This window comes from Podarcis bocagei (genome assembly GCF_964188305.1).
Source record: "Podarcis bocagei genome assembly, chromosome: 1".
In the NCBI taxonomy this organism is placed as follows: Eukaryota; Metazoa; Chordata; class Lepidosauria; order Squamata; family Lacertidae; genus Podarcis; species Podarcis bocagei.
This window is the reverse complement of record NC_138125.1, coordinates 101,327,674-101,349,803: the sequence shown is the minus strand read 5'-3', so window position 1 is coordinate 101,349,803 and position 22,130 is coordinate 101,327,674. Positions and strand designations below refer to the sequence as shown.

At 44.0% G+C, this 22,130-nt stretch overlaps 1 protein-coding gene and 2 long non-coding RNA genes across 4 annotated transcripts in view; 1 reads left to right on the top strand and 2 right to left on the bottom strand.

Moving 5' to 3' along the window:
- LOC308572234 overlaps positions 1–22,130 on the bottom strand; it is a 120,840-nt gene that overhangs the window by 93,321 nt on the left and 5,389 nt on the right. The window lies entirely within an intron of this gene.
- Positions 11,376–17,309, bottom strand: LOC308572220. Its single transcript, XR_014001645.1, has 3 exons — positions 17,187–17,309; positions 13,370–13,469; positions 11,376–12,104 (listed from the first exon to the last, which is right to left on the bottom strand). It is a non-coding gene; the product is annotated as an uncharacterized lncRNA (long non-coding RNA).
- On the top strand, positions 17,057–21,030 carry LOC308572125 (basic helix-loop-helix transcription factor scleraxis-like). Of its 2 annotated transcripts, none has more exons than XM_081168019.1 (3): positions 17,057–17,667; positions 18,574–18,671; positions 20,095–21,030. In XM_081168019.1, exons 1-2 carry the CDS (start codon positions 17,188–17,190, stop codon positions 18,604–18,606), a joined length of 513 nt encoding a protein of 170 aa, XP_081024145.1. In that variant the 5' UTR covers positions 17,057–17,187; the 3' UTR covers positions 18,607–18,671; positions 20,095–21,030. The 2 variants fall into 2 exon arrangements, with proteins under 2 accessions (XP_081024145.1, XP_081024146.1); XM_081168020.1 differs by having other exon boundaries at positions 18,574–18,675.

Here is a 22,130-nt window from a genome sequence, read left to right as displayed (position 1 = left end):
TACCAAGTGCTTGAGGAACAAATGATATTTGAAAAATCTACAAGTACCCCCCCTGCACAAAGAAATACAGACATTCTCCCTCTCTCTCACACACACACACAGCCATGTGCACACAAACTGCTAACGTGTTAATTGTGATTCTGAGTGTTGGTGAAAACCAAACACAAATTCATCTCCTTTGGGGATAGAATTGGCACATTCACAGTTTCAGATCAAAGAAGCAATTCAGTGAAACATGTTGTAAACTCATACAGGGAAATCCAGTTGGGAAAGGTGGAACTTCACAGCGCCATCTAGTATCACAGTGTTATATTGCATATACAACGCATATCAAGCAAAAGTGAGCAATAAATAGTTGTGATAAATGAAAAATTTGGAGTATGGAAATGGCTAGGCTTCTAGGCATTTTGGCTTGGCATCTTCCTAGTGAGCAGGCAGATTCATAACACCTGCTTTTCTCCTCTTCTCATGGGGTTCAAAGCCAACTTGAAGAGTCTGGCAATTACAATGACACACACAACCTTCCACAGCACAAGTTGGGCAGGAAAAAAAGCCATAGCTAAGAAGCTTTAGGTTAGCCGGTGTGAGGAGTTAGAATGGCCAGAATGGACAGACCTGCTAGGCAATATAAAAATGCCAAGCCCTAAAGCCATTGGGGGCCCTGAAAATCCTCTAACTGCAATTTGTTCCTCCTTTCACCTGTTCTTTCTGGGAATCTGATCCCTTTGCCGTTTCTTGAGGGGGTGACAGAGAATAGGTCGGGTCTACCAGAGGAGTTACTCCTCTTTTATGTAACCTGCTTTATATTATTGGACAGCAGAGACTCTTTTAGGGTGCTACATAAATTCTTTAAATATATTTAGTATATAGTATATAGTATACTAGACACCCCAACTCTTACACGGGAAGATACCCGAAAACACCAAAACCTGCATTCCTGTACCCGTGAAAATCTACGAAAGCATATATAGTATACTATATATACTATGTGCTTTTTTCTAGGGGTACTGTCATTTTCCTACTCATATTGAAATACTGCCCCTCGATGAGGCCAAACTTAGATTCACAAAATGTTTAGAGGTATGCGTACCCCTGCGTACCCCAGAAAAAAGAACTGTCTAGATGTATATTCTGACTCACTGGTGTGGTTTTTGCAAAGTGGCCTGCTTTGATCTTGTAGTTCAGCAAACTAGTTAAACTGAAATGTTTGGACTGAAAGCATTTTATGCCTCTCACAGGCTTCAACTTAACTTACGCACAAGTATGGTAAGAATCTCAACCTTAGAGTAGACTCAAATGTGTGTGCATAATCTCATGTGGTACAGTTTACTCAGATGATAGTCCAAATGGAGAGCTTATGTCTGGGGGGGGGGGAATTATAAGTAAAGGACGTCAGCAAAATTATATGTAAAGGAAGTTGGCAAAACATGCCATACGATGGCAAGTTTTTTATTGGGACACACTTTCAATACTTTCAATACAATGATCTTCCACGTAAGATGATACAACATGAGAAGACATTGCCACATGACCTCCTGGTCATTTGATAAAGCCGAGTCTCCTACTAATAATGGGACTAATAATTATCTACCTCACAGTGGGAACACAATGGGTGATCTCCAAAGGAGCGTGAGAAGGAGGACTTCCCTGTCCTGCTGCCTCACTGCTGCTTTCTGTACTGCCCAAAAGGTCAGCCTTAAGGTCCAGAATGATGCAAGATGAGCTACGCGGGGCTGCCACAAAAAGCAGAAAATCAGCAACCAGTTTCCCCCACCCACTGCAGCCTCGCCACATCCCATTGTACAGCATTCAAGGGGACTACTGACCCTCAAGAGGAGCTTTTTGGAAAATGCAATGAAAAGGAGGGAATGAGAAAGAGTCATTGCACCAACATCCTTATCTTGATACAACCAATAAAGCACATCCCAAAACTACTGTCACTGGGCCCCCAAGCATTGCACATACACATTTTCATACCAAATCATTTATATCATCATAAAAGCTATCAACAGCTTATATTTAAAGCAGATGGCTTCCTCCAAAGAATCTTGGGAACTGTAGATTTCTAAAGGGTCTGGGAGTTGTAGCACTGTGGGAGGTGAACTACAGTTCCCAGTTTTCTTTGGGGGAAGTCATGTGCTTTAAATGTGCCTTGGTTACTTGAATGTGACATATACTTCCTACCAATAGCAGTTTGCCTCCAACCCGGATACCTGGGCTTGCATCAGCCAAACTCTTGCTAGTCTACTCCTTCCTTCAGAGATCCCAATCACAACTGACACTTTGGGAAATCACAGGCATTGACTCTCTATAGGCCTCTTACATGGAAAATTGTTTGTCCTGCTGATGTCTTATTTCCTCAGAGAGTGAACCCATTTTGGGAAACAGGAGGTGATATATCAAAAGAGTAAGCCAAGAGGACACCGTTTATTTCCATTAGAGTTACACCTGATCAACAATACTTGGGCATTACTCTGTGCTGCAGCGGGTGGTTGTACATGCCTTCAGTTCTCCTGTGAGCTGTACTCTTTCTGTTAACCCTCAAAGTGAAGATATACGAGTTAGCCTCTTTTTAAAAAGGTATCTTCAAACAAATCAGCTTATCCTTTTGGAGTGTATTTGACCATGTATTTGGTGTATTGCAACATGTGATCTTGAAAAGGGCCAGATCCAAAACCTGGGCCCCAGGACAAGATTCCTATAGTTGATCTACACCAGTAAGGAGGCCTATATAGGATGTAACATACTACTTGCTTTCCCCAAAAATCCTTAATCACTTCTCATCCAGATTTCCTGTGCATGACATAAATTAAGAATTGGGTTGGGCCAGCAGCTTGGCTTCGCGGACCACCTTAAAGCTAGACATGGTCCTGAACAGCCACTTCACCTTGACAGGTACTACCACAATCCTACAGGAAGTTGAAGTCACACAGGAAGATGAAGGGAACGTTGCAGAATTGAGGAGACTCCCATTTTCTGGCTGAGTAGTACTGAATCGTTGGTATCTTCACGATTCTTCTGTATATGAAACAGAGATGGCTAACATTTCAGAGGTATTAACTGGCTGACACCATAAAAAATGAAAAACTAGACTAAAATAAAACAGTTTCAATCTAGAGAAGCAAGACTGATCTGCACATGCAGTGGGGCTCCTGTTTATGTCTCTCGAATTGCAGCAGTCTGCATCACTCTGTAGGATGCTTGGTCACTCTCCCCTGCCTCTAGTTGTGATAGAAGGACAGAGATCCATTATACCGATGGAGTGGGGAGAGGAAACAAACCCCTCTGTGTTCAGGTAGATGAGTTCCTTTATCAGGATCACTGAAGTTAAAGATTTTGAGGGCCACTTTACACATGCACACATTCTTCCTCCATCCCATCAGTCCCAGGCACCATAGACCAGGCATGAGCAAACTCCAGCCCTCCAGATGTTTGGGACTACAATTCCCATCATCCCTAGCAGTGGTCAAGGATGACGGGAATTGTAGTCCCAAACATCTGGAGGGCCGGAGTTTGCCTATGCCTGGCATAGACAATGGTCAACACAGACACATTGTCCTGCAACAATATCTGGAGGACGCTGGGTAGGAAAACACCAGCCATGTTCAATCCTACACCTATAATCCTGTCGTACACAGAAACAATCTACACGGATATCACTGTGCTATAGTGGTTTCCACTTTGGAACTGCCGTAATGAGAGAGGCACCCCTACATGTGTGTTCCACTTGTGCTCCTTCAGTGACTTAACTTCCTCTAGATTGGAGTAGCAGAGATCATGGTGGGGCTCAACCATTCATCTGACCTCCATTCAGCTGACTTGCTGCAGCATACCAGGATGGAGAGAGAGGTGCAGGCATGCTCTCATCCCACACTCCTGTGCTGCACCAACCTCATTCCTCTACCTCTCCGTCCTTGTATGCAGTGGCAACTAAATTAGGGAGAGCTCAGGTGAGCAGTGCAGCCCTACCACGCCATCCCCTACTTCTAAATGTAGACAAGTCATAGTACAGAAGAACCTCTTTAGAATAAGGAAGAATGAATTTGCCCCGGTGCTAATGAGCACGGCTTGTCATAGTCCTGTGCGGTCAGTGGAGGGAGAAGCCAGCCAACCAGCCAAGTCTCAGGGTGGGTGCTTGCCTAGCAGCACAGTCCGTATACAAGTTCCAGTCCAATCCTAAGGTCAGGAGTATCTCAGTTCATGTAGTCAGACTATCCGGGGGTCAAGAAAGCCGAGGGTCCAAGGTCACAAGAAGTAAGAAGCAGAAAGATCTGCTCAGGAATGAAGAATATTGTTTCCAGCAACTGACTGAGGCTGGAAACCCTGCTTCAGAAAGCTGGAGCCAGCTGGTTCTCATCAAGAGCAAGAAGGCTGATCACTCCGCCTTCTGCTCCTTCAGGCTGCTGCTCAGCAGGTGAAGCCAACTCCTGGCCCACGACACCGTCTGATATTAGGATCAGTAACAGTTTGACATCAGAAATGGTCTTACCATGCCTGGTCCGCCCCACAAAAAAATTGTGGTTCTTGATTATCTAATTTCTTGTTTCTTCCCTAATCCCATCTCATCTTTCTCTAGAGGATAAGAAAACTCCAGTATCATTCATAATTTAGCAGTGTCTGCTCGATTTTCCCCACTAATAAATCTCAGACCTTTATTACACATCTCAGGCTTATGGCATTTATTTTGTGGAAAATAAAGTAGACCGCCCTTTATAAATATTTTAGGATTGTTTATGGATGATGCTTCTGGAATACACTGCATGCAGCATCTATTTTCCTTTACCTCAAATTTTAAAGCAATGCCAATTTACTGGCATCTATTTTTTAAATGCAAGTTTGACAGTGATGTTATCAATTTCAAGCTGTATAGTCACATGCTTGAGAGATGTGGTGCAACAAGTAGTTCTAAAATACTATGCTACATTTTGTACGAAGGTTTTCTTCCTTGCTCTCTCTCACCACATAAATACACATTGGGTGGAATTCAACATGGTACTAAGTGAGGTGTGCATGCACGGAACAAGGGCCACTCACACAATGGAATTACATCCCCTCCTGCTGCTGTACACCCCCTAAGCCTGTATGGAGTTCTCCCAACCCTCTGGGGCAGGTTTATGGGATGCAGGGTGTGGGAGGAAAAGGGAATTCCCATTGTGCAAGTGGACCTCTTGCCATGCATGCAACAACTTAGTTAAATACTGTCAGGTGCCAGAATCCAAAGCATACTGAAGGTGGTTATGAGAGCCCTATACAGCTTACAGAGCAATAATAGCTATAGAAAGCAGGCACAATTTATGTAGGCGTAACATATGGTAGCTTAAAATACTCCTATTCCAAACGAATTTCACTTACACCACCCTTTTCGCTGGCTGAGCAGGTTGCCTCATCATATAACTGAGCATGATGGTGTTTGGAATAGATACAAGTCTCTTCTTGTCCTGTCACGCACTTGTCACACCCCAGAACCCCCCGTTTTGGGGTTGTACAAATGTATAAGTTAGGCCAGTTGAGTCCCTGCTGAGCCAGGGTGACATGTCAATACAGCCCAAGAGGAATCGCCAAATCCAAACTCATCTTGGGATTTCATTGTCCTGTTTTCAGAGGAGGAGATCATCCTGGAAGTGGAGGTTGTTTCTGTCGCAATCTTTTTAACCATACAGGGAGGAGCACAGTTCTTTCCATTGCTCTGCCCACATTTGTCCTGGAAGGTTGCCCACAAGGCTCTCAGACTAAATAAGATTCCCCGCCCCTGTGTTAAAAATGAAGAAAGCGGAAAGAGCACCACCATGGTAAGTCCTTGTCTCCCACTTCAGAACCAGTCTGGATGTTGAATTATGGCCTCTGAAACTGGGCAGTGGCATGACATTGGACACCCCAAATTCATCCGTCATGGATGGGGTGACAAATTATAGGCAGATGTTATGCCTCAGGTGTATCACTATAACTGATTACATGTCTCTCCTTGAGATTTCTCCTCAAGGCCAAAGTCTCTCTTTGCTTCTAGTATCTTTGACGTGTGTTTTACTCAGATGGGGACATATTACTACCACTAATTAAAATGATGATGATGATACACTGTAAATACGCAGCGAAGGTGAAAGAGACTGAGCACAAGAAGAAGACGCAATATGAAAATACAATGATGGAAACTGCAACGCAGTTGCTACCTTTCAGAAAGATGATACATTTGAGCTGAATAATTGTTCAGAATTGCCTAGTAGGTACTTTGTCAGAGTACCCCCCAGGCAGGCAACAGTTCAATCTGCCAGTAACACAACTCCAAGCTGAGCAGGAAGATAACTAGACAGATGCCTTAGAGGCAGGTCATCAAACAAGGGGATGCATTCCAGACCTGATACCTCTTCGAGTCTGCCCAGAAAGGAAGGTATAATCCTTTTGTATATCCCCTCTCAGACAGGCAGCTTACACAGCAGGTCAGCATGTAGATATGCCTGGCAGGCAAAGAATTATGCAAGGCAGCCTATCCCTTGCTCCAAAAAAAGTTATCAAGACAAGTCGAGAACTTCATTTAAATGGCTTCTCAGGAAAGGTATTTCCTGCACAAAATCATACGAGCTCCTTCAGTTTAGTTGCTGAATGTGTTAAAGGCACCTTTCCAGAATGAAACTACACATTTCCTTTGCCAAAAATAAAACTCTACTTTTATAAGATCCTTGGGAAGTTTTTGAAAATCAGAGGAGTAAAATAACTTTATAAGAACTCTTGGCAGATTGTGGCAAATAATAAGAAATTGTTGGCATTATCAGGATCATGGTGCAAGCTCTTGGGGCTGGGCTATACCACTTATCCAATATCTGAATGCACTCCCATATATTAAAGCAATTCCAACACCAGAAAAGTGTTCTGTTCCATTGTTCCACCTTGGCATGCTAGGTTTCTATGTGCCAGGAAAGTTTATATAAAGGAGCACTGGCCACAGATTTGCTCTTCAGGTTTCCTAGATTAAAGGTCATTGGATATATATGCATTCAAAAATTAAGCAAGGGTAGAGAAAATAGGTTAAAATGCAGAACTGTAGCTATAAATAAGAATGCACAGGTTTCTCCTATTGTGTTATAACTCTGTGGGTTCACAGTTTCAGGTTTCGCTCTGCTCACTTTTAAGATGGACTTGCAAAATTCAGAGGGTGAGATTTTATTAACCCTTATTAGCTATAACTAGATTTAGTGCCGAAGATTAATACTGTTGAATACGGAATATAATGCTGAATATTGAATGTTGTTACGATAGAGAGTTGGGAAGGTTGAATTTTTTAAAAAATGAGGTCTTTACAATGCCTTTTTATGGAATAAGCTGTGTTGTAGGAACACTTCTATATAAGGCACATTAATTCACCTATTGTTTATTTGTAGGTATGCACAGTAAAATGAACCAGCATGTGCCTGGGTCTTATATTTTTTTATGAGTGAGCATGTCATTTTTACTCAGGCCACTCATTTCAAGTTTTCCTCATTGTTTTTTAACAACATATGAAAAGCCTCCCAAGATGCTCATTAATCAAATGTAATCAAATAGTCCCCAGCATACTAGCACATTGTCTTCCAATATTATGAAATGAATAGGGCATCTTACTTTGGTCATGTTCCATTTCAACACATGTCAGCCAACTTATTGAAGTGTATCTCCTTTTTAAAACAAAGACAGTTGGTGTGAAGCAGGAACGGGGAAATGTTTTCAATCGAGAGCTGCTTTCCTCCTGGGCAATCTTCCAGTGGTGGTTGAGAGTTGAAAGGTAAAGAGTGTGTGCAGCCAAAGGCAAAAGCGGTCAGAGCAGCAGATGTCACGTTTACATTTGTGTGGTCACTCTCACATCTACCCAGGCAAGTAGTTCAAGGACACATGCCAGCCAGGCAAAGTGCTCAAGGAGAGAGCAGAGCAGAGCTGGAGAGAGGTGCAGCCTGGGAAAGGGGGTGTGTCCTAGGAAAGGGGCAGGCCTGGAAGACCCAACAGTTACCAGCTAAGTTACAGGGGTAGGTCATGGGAATCAGGAGCTGAGACCCTCCAAGTGCCCCTATTTTCCAGGAACAATCCCAGATTTACAGAAGCCGTCCTGGTTTCTGATTTGATCCTGGAATGCCCTGCTTTTCCTTAGGACATCCCTATTTTCATTGGAGAAATGTTGGAAGGTATGGAGTTACAAGACCCCTGAGCCAAGGAGATAAGTAGCTATGCAACCTTTAGAAGACATGTGCTGGGATAGGGAAGCTTCTTAATCTTTAATGTTTTCTTATGTTTTCATATGTGTTAGAAGCCACCCAGAGTGGCTGGGGTAACCCAGTCAGATGGGAGGGGTATAAATATTATTATTAGTATGATGATGATGATGAGGGAATAAAAAAGGTAAAGGTACCCCTGCCCGTACAGGCCAGTCGTGTCCAACTCTAGGGTTGTGTGCTCATCTCACTCTAGAGGCCGGAAGCCAGCGCTGTCCGCAGACACTTCCGGGTCACGTGGCCAGCGTGACGAAGCTGCTCTGGCGAGCCAGCACCAGCGCAGCACACGGAAACACCGTTTACCTTCCCGCTATAAAGCGGTACCTATTTATCTACTTGCACTTAAGGGTGCTTTCGAACTGCTAGGTGGGCAGGAGCTGGGACCGAACGACGGGAGCTCACCCCGCCGCGGGGATTCGAACCGCCGACCATGCGATTGGCAAGTCCTAGGCGCTGAAGTTTTACCCACAGTGCCACCCCCGTCCCTGTTTCATCGGAGAAATGTTGGAGGATATGAGAGGCTTCATTGGAAAGGTATGATGGTCTTGAAATGTTAAACCAGGCATGTCCGATTACTCATCATAATTTCAATTTGCACATTTGATAATATTGCCTTACAACAACAGTGTGTTGTATTCTCACAGTTAAAAAAGGCAGGCTTCCTTTTTTATGTGTGCTGCATATGTAGCCACTTCAATGGGTTTAAGAGATAGCAAGAATGGCTGGCTGGAATAACTACTTTCACAGTCTCCCTGTATCTGGCGTGAATAGGATAGCTACGTAGCGTAATGGAGTGATAAATGGTGAGCTCCTGACTTCGCTCTAATTACAGGGGTTGAAAATTCGGCATGTCTTTACAAGACTTCAAGGGAGTTCCTCCCTGGGCTGATTTCAATCCAGCGTAGCGAAGACCTAATTCGGTGAAAAGCTCAATTAGAACGAAGGCTCAGGGTCACAGTTCCAGTCATTTAGCTAGATTAAAAGCCTGTTTCAGTGTAAGGCAAAAGCAGAACAAGGTGGAATACCTAAAAGAGATCAGCCCTTTTGAGTACCTCTGCAGAGGCCACTCAAGGAAGCAGTGGGGAGAGGAAGGGAGCAGTGCAGACTGCCCTGGGCACAAGCGTAAGAGAAGTATGCTCGTAATTATACACCGGATTACATTTCTTTCATGCTTTATTGGCTTCCTTTGCATTCACACAGTGTCGCTTCAAGTACATGAAAAGGAGCACTGAAAATGTGCATCCATAAAAGCTCTTGCTACACTCCAGTTTTCTGGAAGGGGGCAGTTTAATACATCAAAAGCATGAAGATCTTCCTTTTATAGTACCCGAAAGTGCAAAACTGGCAAGAGGAACCAATATTCTTAAGGTATTCACAACCACAGCCACCACTTCTGCTTGGCCTTTTGTAGTTTCTGAGTGTCCAGTAAGTAACAGGCAGTAAAAATAAGTTGCCTCATTTCTAGAATTTATATACAGTATTTCAAATTTGCCGTACAGTATTTGAAGCAGTAACTAATCCATTAAAATTCAAAGGTCATTGCTAGAGCACAACCATTCATAAATTGTAAAAGTTACACATCAAATCATAGAATTGTAGAGTTAGAATGGATCCCAAAGGCCATCTAGTCCAGCCCCCTGCAATTCAGGAATCTCAAAAAGCATCCAAGTCAGATGGCCACCCAACCTCTGCTTAAAACCTCCTAGGAAGGAGAATCCGCCACCTTCCAAGGGAGTCTGTTCCACTGCTTAACAACTCTTGCCATCAAAAAATTCTTCCTGATGTTTAGTCAGAATCTTCTTTCTTGTAACTTGAATCACGTGTAGATAAACCCGTGTGCCTGGGAAATTATCTGTGAGTTAGCACCAGGCATTTGAAGGCCATTTAAAGCACCCTCCCCACCCCACGAAATCCTAGGAACTGTTTCTCTGTGGACTTGGCTATACAGCTGCAAATAAAATGTTTTAAGTTGTAAAGTGCAATATATAAATGTGACACTAGATGGTGATGGTGAGCTATGGGAAATTCAATATATTTTTCAAAACTTTTTTTTTTTAAAAAAAGCATTTTCACGGCGTTTTTTATATGTGTGTAGATTCCACCTGTGAGTGGTAAACTACAGCTCCTGCAGTTCTTGAGGGGACAGAGTGATATGTTGTAAATGTGCTTTTAGCGTATGCAGCCTTAGATGATCCCAAAGTGTTGGTGTTGTGAAATAAATTTATAAGGTGCAGGCTCCAGACTCACTATTTCAGCATTCAGGTGCAGTTGAATGAAGGCATAAAATGAAATTATTAGTTTTACATGTTATTTCTTTTGTTCCAGTCATTAACTCTGTGTGGTTCACAAACTGTGGCTTGAGGAAGCTTCCTTTGAAATCTTAGGATTTTCTGGGTCCATAGTATACGTCAGAACTGGGGAATCCATCACTTGCTTTCTGTTGCTGGATGCTAACTTCCATCAATATGGTCAGGGATGAAAGCAGCTGTAGCAGGCATAGGCAAACTCGGCCCTCCGGATATTTTGGGACTACAACGCCCACCTTCCCTAGCTAACAGGACCAGTGGTCAGGGATGATGGGAGTTGTAGTCCCAAGACATCTGGAGGGCCGAGTTTGCCTATGCCTGAGCTATAGCCTCACAACATCACAAGGGCCACAGGATTATCATCCTTGGTATAAGGAATCCCAAGCCATTTCCCCCTTTTAACACAGCTCTTCAAACCCCTTCTATCTGCTTAAGGAGCATAGTGATCTGCTTGATTAGTGAATGGATGTTCTTGCCTTGCAACACTGGCTCTGGCCTGGTGGAACGCTCTGCCTCATGAGACCAGGGCTCTGTAGGATCTGATTTCTTTCCCCACGGCCTGTAAAACAGAGTTGTTCCGCCTGGCCTTTGACTTGGAATCAATTTGATTTCCTCCCTCTCTTTCTTGTCTCCTTTCTCCTCCTATGATGAGGCTGCATTTTAATGTTTTAATGTTGTATTTTAATCTTGTTTTTTAAGTTGTATTTCAATCAGCTTGTTTTATTATTGGTTGTTAGCCGCCCTGAGCCCGGTCTTGGCTGAGGAGGGCAGGGTATAAATTAAATTTATTATTATTATTAACCTCCAGACTGTCGTTATATTGCAGGAAGGATTCAGACTTTAGGTTTATGAAATTAAAGTAATGTGCTTTGCCATCGTAGCACGACAAATCCACTCTAAAAGACCCAGACTTTTGTGGTTAGGAAAGTGATAGTGAAAGACACCAAAATGACAGGTAAATACCCAGCAAGCAAATCAGAATGAGTGCAGGGGAAATGCTTGTTGTTGTACAACCGGCCCATAAACCAATGAGAACCAATGCTCAATAAAGACCTCACAGAGTCGTGCAAGCTTTGTGCAAGTGAATCAGAATGAAAACTGAATAAACAAGTTTTATTATGGAGGAGCCCTTGCGGCATGGAGTCGGATTAAATTTTGGGCTCTTTCTATTAATTCCATGACTGTACTTTGTCAGCTGGGTATTAAAATGTTGCCTGTAAAATGATGAGAGATTTGCACAGACTTAGTCTTGCCTATATTATTAGTTGCAAGCAACAATGCCAGCTCTGAGCTATTACACCTTCCTTAAGGCGATTCATTCCCCACAGCGCTTTCCTAAATGTTATCTCAATCAATAACGAAGCAATTAAAGCCACCAATGTTTTGGATGTTTTACAAGCCTCTCTGAGTTCTCTAGCCATTTCCTGGTGAACTTTCAAGCAGTCTTGGGGTTAAAAACAAGGATCATTAAGTCTCTTTTCTTGTCCTTAATCACTGGATTAGCTCTTTGTTGTATCAGCTGCAAAGCTTCACTCCTTTCAAGTCCTTCTGCAAGTTTCCCTTCCTTAATTCAGAAAAAAAGAAGTGAAGAGGTTCAGGAAGGGTGTGTGGAAAGCGCCATTATGCAGGTTGGTCAGAAAACACATGAGGAGCGCAGTGGGGATGAGCATGCAAGCTCTGGCACCTCTCTGTCATTGTACCCATTACCCTTAACTTGGAAGTGGGGAGCTGACTGCAGGGGGCAGCCTCCATTATCTGTGAAGGTTTCCTGCTTTTGAGAACCATGGAAAATCAGAGGTCTAAAATGTGCAGGGACCTTCCACAGTCACCTCCGCAAGTGGAGGACAATAGGAATTATGGGGGGTGAAGGGGGAGCAGAGATAGCACATTGCCTCCACCTGGTTTCCCATTCCTCTTCTGAACGCTGCATTGTAATGTCCTGCGTAGGGCTTAGACGGCACTGGAATTTGCTGTATCTTGATGGAATCAGGGGTTTCCTGTAGCTGTTCCGTTCTTCCTGTTTAAAAGAGACAATGAAATTTCTGTCCAACTTCCTGGCTGGTGTGGTCTCCAAGCTTTCTATGATAAATAAGTCCTAAAATGCCATACTCTCCAAGTGTCCCAATTTCCCAGGGACAGTCCTGGTACTATGAAAGCCATCCCAGCTTCTAATTTGATCCCACAATGTCCCTATTTCCTCTTCCAGAGCCACCACTGCTAAGCTCAGAGAGGAGCGTGAGCCAGTGCTTGTCCTGAGAGCTGGTGGTGGCGGCAGCTGTGGCCGTGAGGGAGCCTCTCCATGGCCGGTGATGTGGGCCTCCTCCCTTGGGCAGCTTGTAGTGGCTGCTGGAGAGTGGGCAAGGAGTAAGGAAGGCTGCAGCTGCCGAGGCCCAGCTGCCAAGGCCCTGTGGATGCACTGATTCTGAGGGGCAGGTAGACAGCAGGGCCGCCCTGGACGAGAAACAAGATGGAGCAGAGCAGAGTGCAAGGGGTCTTGGAGTTGTTTGTTTGCTTGCTTGCTTGCTTGCTTGCTTGCTTGTTTTTAAATGCTTTGTGCATCCATGTCTAACCATGCCTGTTTGGTGTGTGTTTTTCTTTTTGTCAGAAGTATACATAAAGAACTACAGAAATTGCTTGGAATCTGGCAAGAAATGTGGACTGTTCTTCAAATTAGTATTTTTTTGTATGTGTCTGAATATTGCTTGATGGATTTCCAGGAGACTCTCAGCTCTGGCTGGCACAGGGCAGTTTAAACTAAAAAGTGACTCCCAGGGAGCAATATGGTCATGTACATGGTACTTTAAGAGTGCATGCGGCAACATTCCAAACCTGGAGAAAATATACTGGCTTATAATCTTCTAGTATATTTCTTCCATATTCCCTCTTGGGGTCTTTCCTCTGGCTAGTAGCTATACAGCTGTGCTCCACACTGTTGGAAAAGAATGAAAGCCTCATTAAAAGCTTCTCAGTACTAGTTGGTTCCAAATTAAGCAAAGGAGATTTTGCCCATCAATAGGCTAAAAGTACAAGGTGGCCAATGTTGCATTGGGTAGTACTGTTCAAGAAACACAAACTAAAACCCTCCTTGCTCTCCTGGAATTAGCCACATGGAGCCTGGCTAAAATCAATTATTAATATGTCATTTCAATGATTATATTAGTGAATAATGAATGCATTGCACAAGAAGCACAATTTGTGGAGTGTGTTTTTGTGTCTACATTCAAGTCTGTGGATTTCTCTGCTCAAACCATGAAACATCAGTGCTGAGCCTGAAGGACTGCATCACACAGCGATAGTGAGACTATTGTGTGGCAGTCACGAAACCACAAATAGGCATTAGCAATGTTTGCAAGATGGCATGATGACACTCTAGGCCAAGAATGTCAAAGCAGCTGGCCATTTTGGAGCATTTGCATTTGTGATAAGAGGGAGGCATCTCTGGTAACTCAACACTAGAGTGGAAAAGCTGATCAATATTTAGACAAACAATGACAATAATCTTCTGAAGGGGGGTCACGTAAAAATGGTTATTTAGTTCTGGCAATTAGTTTGAGTGCCAGTCAGATGATTCAGCTGGGAAAACCTGGACTGTGACCTTTCTGGGGCTTTAAAGTGTGATGGCGCTGTCATTTTTTATGGAAAAGCCATGCATAATGAATGAGTGCAAATGCTAACCTTTTAATAAGTAAATGGTTGAGGAAGGCATGTTTTGAAAACGGCTAAAAATGGTCCATATTAAGTATGCATGACTGGTGCTTGGAAGAAAAAGTGATAGAAGTTCCTCCAGCCATCATCTGCCCAGTTCAAAATGATAAGAGGTCTATGTACATACAGGAAAGGCATTTATATTGGCATGTTGGTCAGTGTTTATACAAAAGTTCATTGCAGTGCTTATCCAGACACCCTTGACCTGGCTGCATGCACTAGATGATGCACATGAAGACACACCTTCCCATCTTGGGGCACCAGTTGTTTGAGACGGGAGGCAAACAGTTCATGGTATGACATTGCAGATTTTTGGAGCAGGGGTGATTCAGAAATGACCCCCCACAGCTTGGAAATTAAGGGCATGAACCCAAATCACTCTGAATTGCAGTTCAGCTCATGAATAATTTTTGGCTTGTTCTGAGCTGTCCTCACCAAGGTCCTTTCCCCCTCTCATGGGTTGACCTTTTTGCGATCAAAGCAGCAGCAACAAAGGGCAGCATAGGAGAAGGTTGCTTAAATCTGAAAGCCTTATACAGTGGTACCTCAGGTTACATACGCTTCAGGTTACAGACTCCACTAACCCAGAAATAGTACCTCGGGTTAAGAACTTTGTTTCAGGATGAGAACAGAAATCGTGCGGAAGCGGTGCGGCAGCAATGGGAGGCCCCATTAGCTAAAGTGGTCTTCAGGTTAAGAACAGTTTCAGGTTAAGAACGGACCTCCGGAACGAATTAAGTACGTAACCAGAGGTACAACTGTAGTTCAGTTAGTGGCTCAAGCATAATAGGAAATGTAAGATGCCAGGACTACTGGGACCTTGAACATGGAGACCTCGATAAACTACCATTCCCAGGCGTCTTCAAGTTGAACATCTCTTGTTTGAGGCCCAAGGAGTAGGCATCTCTTTCACACAGGTCTCGCCTGTCTATGAGGTGGACTAAAGCAGTCACCTCAGGCAGAGGAATCCCATGGGGCATCACCAAGGTCATGCAGCAGCAACAGCTTTGAGAAAGATCTAAAGAGTGTCATGTGATCGCTTGAGATCTCACCAGAAGACGATAATGATGTGAGACCCCGGTAAGCAAGGCTTTGGCAGCAGGGGTGGGAAAGCAGAACTTTCCCATTTCATGTGGTGAAATGGGATCGGCCAACCCTGCTTTCACACCCTTAACGCATCTGCCGAAAAGGTACCTTTGGTAAACAGGAAGGTGACAAAATGACTGGGACAGGGGGGCTGGCAATAGGGAAAGTTGGGAGCAGTAGAGGGCTGACATGGCCTAGAATTGCCTGATGAAGTTTGGAAAGAATGAAAACACAGTCCAAATCAACAAGGGATGAAGGGCTGTAGTTCAAGGACATGGGTGATGTCCTTATAACCCCAAATATTTAAGGCATATGTTTAATATTAGTAGTGCCTCTGTTGATTGACTTGTATAAAATCTGGAACAAAGCACCACCTTTTGGAAATTCTCCCCAGATGTCAATTCCACCTTTGAATGTCCAGAAAAATCTGGACATATGGCAGCCTTATTTTAGGTATGAAAAAATCAATAGACAGTGCTAAGTTAATTTCAAATGCACCAGTTAATTACATTAAAACTATTCATCAAAAATTCTCTCCGTTCCATTTAGCTTTTATATATTCTTCTTGTGAGATGATAGATGATAGATAGATAGCAATGATATGACACGTCAAAACCTCAGTCATGCAAACTGTATGACTGAGGTAAGATGCCCATCAGTTTAAGTCAAGATAATAGTGGTACTATGAATGCTTTGCAAAGTATTACAAAAAGGCTAATCTGTGAATTATTATCTTAGAGCTATTCCTTCAAAAGCCTGTTGAAAAGAAGCTGGATACACAGAGTATTTGTGTGTGGAAATGGATGGAAGCAGGTATATGAATTTTGGGGAGGCATGAATGTACCTGGATGTGAGAGTAACACCTACACTTTTAAAAATGTGTCCCAGAAATGCATGTCTTTCCTAACAGTAGAAACCAGGGAAGAACTGTAGCTTAGTGGTAGAGCATCTGCTTCCCATGCAAAAAGTCCCAAGTTCAATTCCTGGTGTCTTTAGATTACAGCTGGGAACAATTCCTTCTTGAAACCCTGGAGAAAGGCCCTGTCAGGCACTATAGGTGGTACCTCTGGTTATGTACTTAATTCGTTCCGGAGGTCCGTTCTTAACCTGAAACCATTCTTAACCTGAGGTACCACTTTAGCTAATGGGGCCTCCTGCTGCCGCCGCGCGATTTCTGTTCTCATCCTGAGGTAAAGTTCTTAACCCGAGGTACTACTTTCGGGTTAGTGGAGTCTGTAACCCGAAGTGTTTGTAACCCGAGGTAACACTGTACCAAGCTATATGGACTCAGTATAGTCTGATTCAGTATAATGCAGCTTCCTATGTACAGTATTTCAACATTTTAAATATGTAGTCACTGTGAATTGTAAAAATGGTGTCTGAAAGGAAAACCTTGATTCTTCATGTCTATCAAGTGGCTGTTCTCTTAATACTGGGAAGCAAGATACTGGAGCAGCTTCTGGGAGGCAAGGGGGGCTCTCTCTCTCTCCTGCTCAAGCACCTGAAGGGAGGATAAAGCACTTGCTGAAATTGAGGACAAAGGTTGGGGAAAGGGCTTCCATTTCCCCACTGCACATGCTCACTGAGGCTTCCCAGAGAGCTTGCACATTTTTACATGACAAGGGGGAAACAGGTGCACAGCTCCGGCGTAGCTGTGCAGCTACTTTGAGGTGGCAGCTCCACCTCCTTCGCCTTATTTACAGAGCAACCATATGCTAGATCTAAAAGGAGCAACCATTCAAAAAATGACCCTGCTGCTGGAGGGGAGTTGGGAGAGCAGCGGCTGATGCTAACAGGAGCAATGTGGCAGCTGCTGTGCATAAAAGTGATGGGGCCGAGGGGCTGCTGGGCTCACCATGAAGTCGAGCGGGGGTGCTGCATCCGACCTGGAGGAACTGGAGAGCGGCAGCAGCGAGAGCAGCTCCGGAAAATCCTTGACTTCCACCGGAGCCCAAGGGAAGCGCAAGCGGAAGAGCCCTCGGCTGAGCGGGCTGAGCAAGCAGAGGCAAGCTGCCAATGCCCGGGAGAGGGACCGAACCCACAGCGTGAACACAGCCTTCAGCACCCTCCGCACCCTCATCCCAACCGAGCCCGCAGACCGCAAGCTGTCCAAGATAGAGACCTTGCGCCTGGCCTCCAGCTACATCTCCCACCTGGCTAACATGCTGCTCCTACAGCAGCAGCAGCAGCCACCGCAACAGAGCGAGAGCTTGGGGGAGGAACAGTTGCCTCCGAGGCAGCCCTGCTTGCAATACCAGCCTCTCCTGCAGGGCGGCGGCACAGCAACGGCACCAAGACCAATCTGTACCTTCTGCCTGAGCAACCAGAGGAAGCTGGTAAGGCTGGCATCTAGCACTCAGTAACACCCCCTACCCCCACCCCACACACATATACACCGCAAGCTGTGGCCTGCACGGATTGCGGTTGTTTTCAGCAGAGGTGTAGCAAGGGAGAATTTTGCAGCAAGGTGAGCTTCTGCTCTGATCATCGGCTTTAAAGCCTGTGCCTGAACTGGCATCAAATTGAGGAACGTATCAGAAAGGTGAACTAGAGCTTTCATTTCCTCAGTGCGTCCAGTTGGGGAGCCAAAATATGCACAGAACAGACAATCCTTGTCTGAAACTGTTAGGGCACCATGTGTGTGCGCACACGCGCTCCTTCTTTTTAAAGCATGTTCCTTACAAAAACTCACTCCCTTCATGTGAGCATTGCTTGAATAAATGTGCAAAAGCTGCAGTTTGCTTTGTGTTGTAGCTGGGAAAAATAATTTGCATTTCCCTCTTATTTTGGGGATTTGCATCATCACCTGCCAAGTGTAACATCCTGTTTACATTTGGGGCCTTTGTGTGTTTTCCTTTTATTTTGTTCCATACTGTATGGAGATTTTTCTCTTTCTCTTCCTCAATAGAATATTTTTTTTAAAAAAAAAGAATATTTCCCCCTTTTCTTTTAGCTTCATTGTGCCTGGTCTATTTTATAGCTTGCACTGTAAAGAATTTATATACATAAATTTCATATTTCATAACTGAGACTGTCAGTGTTTGAAATGTTCAGGCGTTTAAACCCCAACCAACCGTGAAGTGCACAGGTGAACCTTATCTCTGCTTTGGTGGCTAGGACCTTTTATATTAACAGGTAAAATTTGGGTGAGATGGCCACTGACAACTGAACTGAAATAAAACTTTAATGTATGGTTTATGTGCACTGCCTCGTTATAATGGATGCCTTTATTCTATTTGCAGCACAGAGAAAGGGAGAAACATTTGTCTCTTTAAAAGCATTGTGGACACTGATTCAGAAGAGAAGCTTGCACAAATACCGGACTGGTTATAGAACAGTTGTAGGTAACCTCTCTCTCTCTCTCTCTCTGCCACTTATAGCATAATGTTTACACTGAAATCATGCAATTACATAAAAAAGGGGAAGGGGGGGGAGGACTAACTCTGATCTGCACTTTGTTTTCCATTGCCACAGGCTTATTCAAAGGGGATTTTTGCAGTTGAAACTGAACACGGTGGGGAAAGTTGCACCTGGCGTGGCAGCTATTTTCGTGCAAGAAATGCTAAACCTAAGCAGCCAAGCCCTGATACTGATGCCTCCTAGACCTATGTCACATGATGGAACTTGAGCTGTCAAACACCAGGCGTCTCCTCTTAATGGGAGACTCTCATAATGCACCAGGCTCATAGCCTCTAGTTACCATTGGACGGCTAAGCCATGTCACACCGCCCTCTCTCTTTTTCAGTCAAAACCTCATTGGCCTCGGCTAGCAGATTCAGGGATTTCCCCTAAAATTGCGCATTAGAGGATCGTACACCAATTACAGGAGAAGCACATACCCAAAGGCTAGAGCGGTTGTACCCATTTTGTTTCTTGATCAACACAGTGTGGTTCCTTTTGTCAGTCCGTGGGCCAGACAAGAAGAAATTAATTGCATTTAGCATATTATGTTTTTATTCTAAAAAAACAGTAGTTGTGAGGAAGATCAGGACAGAACTGACATTTCCCCCCTCTGCTCTACCATCCTGGTGAAAATACACCACCATGATTACGCACTGCTTTTACTTTCAAAGTAAAACAAAACCCATTAAATACTTATGTCCATTTAATGTGCCATTTAGTTTTTCCCCACCCCAGACAGTCACAGTGGGAAAGGGCAGTAATTTCCTCTGTCCAGTCAAGGTTTGCTCAAAATGAATCAAAATAACGTCCATCCTGTGTCCCTCAATCATAGTCAGCCCAGGGCCAGATTGCTTTTTGCTGTGTGTGAGAGACAATGTAGTGTAGTGACAAGTAAAAACCTGTTGTGATACAACCAGGGACGCGGACTTAGAAAAAATATTGGGGGGGCCCGGGAAAGCTCATGAATAATAAATAAGCTCATGAATATGCAAATAAAGTGGATCCGGCCCTAAATAGGGCAAGCCACGCCCCCCCAGCCAGCCGATTGGCTGGCTGGGAGGTGTGGCCAGTCGGGATTCCCCTGTTCTCGCGGGATTTCCGGCCGGGGCTCTCCGATTAGGGCGCGCGGCTGGCTGGCTGGCGAAGGAGCAGTGGGGAGGAGGCGGGGGACGGCGGCGGCGCTCTGCTGGAAGGGCGCCCGCCTGAGATTATTGGGGGGGCTGAGCCCCCCCAAAAAATTTTTTGAGGGGGCTCGAGCCCCCTCAAGCCCCATGGAGTCGGCGCCTATGGATACAACCGCTTGCTTCTCCTCCCTCACAAGGTAGCTTAAGCATGTCTATTTTATCGTCTCTCTACTGCAGATGCTGAGGGAAGCCGTCATGTAACTTTGTACCCATGGTACTGAAATGAGCAAAGCACCCCGATGTCAGCTTCAGAACAAACCCATCTTTGGCCATGTGAACGTAGCCACAGACTTGAACCACAGCTCTGCTGTCAAATCAGCTTAGCCAAATGGCTCTGGAGGGAGATGCAGCCAAACTGAGAGGAGGTTCTCCACTTAGGCCTGAAACTTGAGAAGGGCTGTCGAGTGACTCAGGCCAATTCTTGAAACAGTGTGGGATCTTTCTAAATTTGTTCATCATTGAAGTGTGGAGCAGGGAAAGTTCCCAAGGGCCCTCTAAATTTATCTGCTCTCCTTGGTTACTCGCAAGTTGTGCCTGTACATTATCACTGGTGCTACAGTATCTGACTGCTGGTCGTCATGTAAGCATGCAATCTTTATTTTGAATTAAGCTGAGCAAGTTTTGGGAGGGTTTTTTAAGCCACTTTTCCAAACACAGGCAGAATAATAAAACAAAACAACATTAGTTCACAGTAGAGGGGTTTCTAAAATGGTCAGACAAAGCTTTCGTTAAGGAGACATATGCATGTGTTCAGGGTGGGAATAAGAGGTGTTTGCTTGCGCATGTGTGGAAACATTTTCGCACTATGGTATGTCACCATAACTTATGGCCTCATCTTTCATATCTAAAAGTAATTAATCCTACTCAGCTGGGGCGCTCACTAGGTGACCTTGGGCCAGTCACTATTTCTCAGTTTAACCTACCTCACAGGGTTGTTGTGAGAATAAACTGGGGATTGGAGGAGAACCCCGTATGTCACCCTGAGCATCTTGGAGGAAAGCTGGGTTATAAATGTAACAAACAAATAAATAAATACAAAAATCAGCAAAAAGAAATAAATTGGGGAAATCAGTCGAGATTAACAATGCTCCTCAGCATTCCTAAATAATAATAATAATAATAATAATAATAATAATAATTATATGTATATATTAATCCCTGAGTTAAGCCACATGAAAGTAATGCTCTGTGGCATACATTTCACAATGTAGATGAATGTTTAATTCTCTTAGCCAGGCATCCCCAAACTTGGCTCTCCAGCTGTTTTGGGACTACAGTTCCCATCATTGCTGATGACTGGCCCTGTTAGCTAGGGATTATGGGAGTTGTAGTCCCAAAACAGCTTGAGGGCTGAGTTTGGGGGTGCCTGCTCTTAGCTATCACAAATCCTTCATCATAACTTTTGCTTATAGTCAAGGAAGAATATAGAGCAGGTTGGTTTAACCCTAAGTAAATCTCTCCTCTTCGGTGAAGCAACTTTTGTGGTCCTACTCACAACCATCCAAATTTCTGTGGCTTTTCCTGACAGGAAGCTTAAATACAGCTACCAGTTTTGGAGACAAAATGAACCAGCATGTCAGAGTGTATTTTTTTTTTATTAAAAAAAACTACTAAGCTAGGGTTTGTTGATAGGCAGTTTGAACGAATATGAAACACATTCCACTTCTTCTTCACAGTCTGGGGGTCAATGCCCTGTTCTGATGGCCATTTTCCCCCTTGTGCCCATGACAGCTCCTTGCTCATAATAAGTCAACTGTCATATTTCCCTCAAGCGGACTTGGGGATTTTGCACACCTCTGACAAAGCTACACAGCTCAGACTGAGGAGAGGTGGCCTGCATGCAGTTAACAAGCCTCATGCTGACCCATTTATAACAAAGTGGTCATCATAGGCACAAGAAAAGCCTCAGCCATCAGGTCCTATTTAGTGACTGGTTCATATGAATTTTGTTCACATTTTGGGCATACACCCCTCCTTCATTTTCTATTGCACTCCTGTAATTTTCAAAATGTTACATGCACTTTTAATAATTATCTTTCAATTGCTTTGGAAAGAATAATCATATTCTAAAGGAGGACCGGATTATGACCCTTTGTCAATTCTAAAGAAAACAGGTGTTCCAAACAGGCCAATTAGCCCACTATTCTGTTGCAATGGTTGGGGGAAAATGCCCTTGCTGAATGTTTTCTATTTTAGAGCTCTTAAAGGGACAT

Coding starts and splice junctions, on each gene's coding strand:
- LOC308572125 (XM_081168019.1), top strand. CDS start 17,188: ATGAAGTCGAGCGGGGGTGCTGCATCCGACCTGGAGGAACTGGAGAGC. Junction 17,668..18,573: donor TGAGCAACCAGAGGAAGCTG/GTAAGGCTGGCA, acceptor TTCTATTTGCAG/CACAGAGAAAGGGAGAAACA.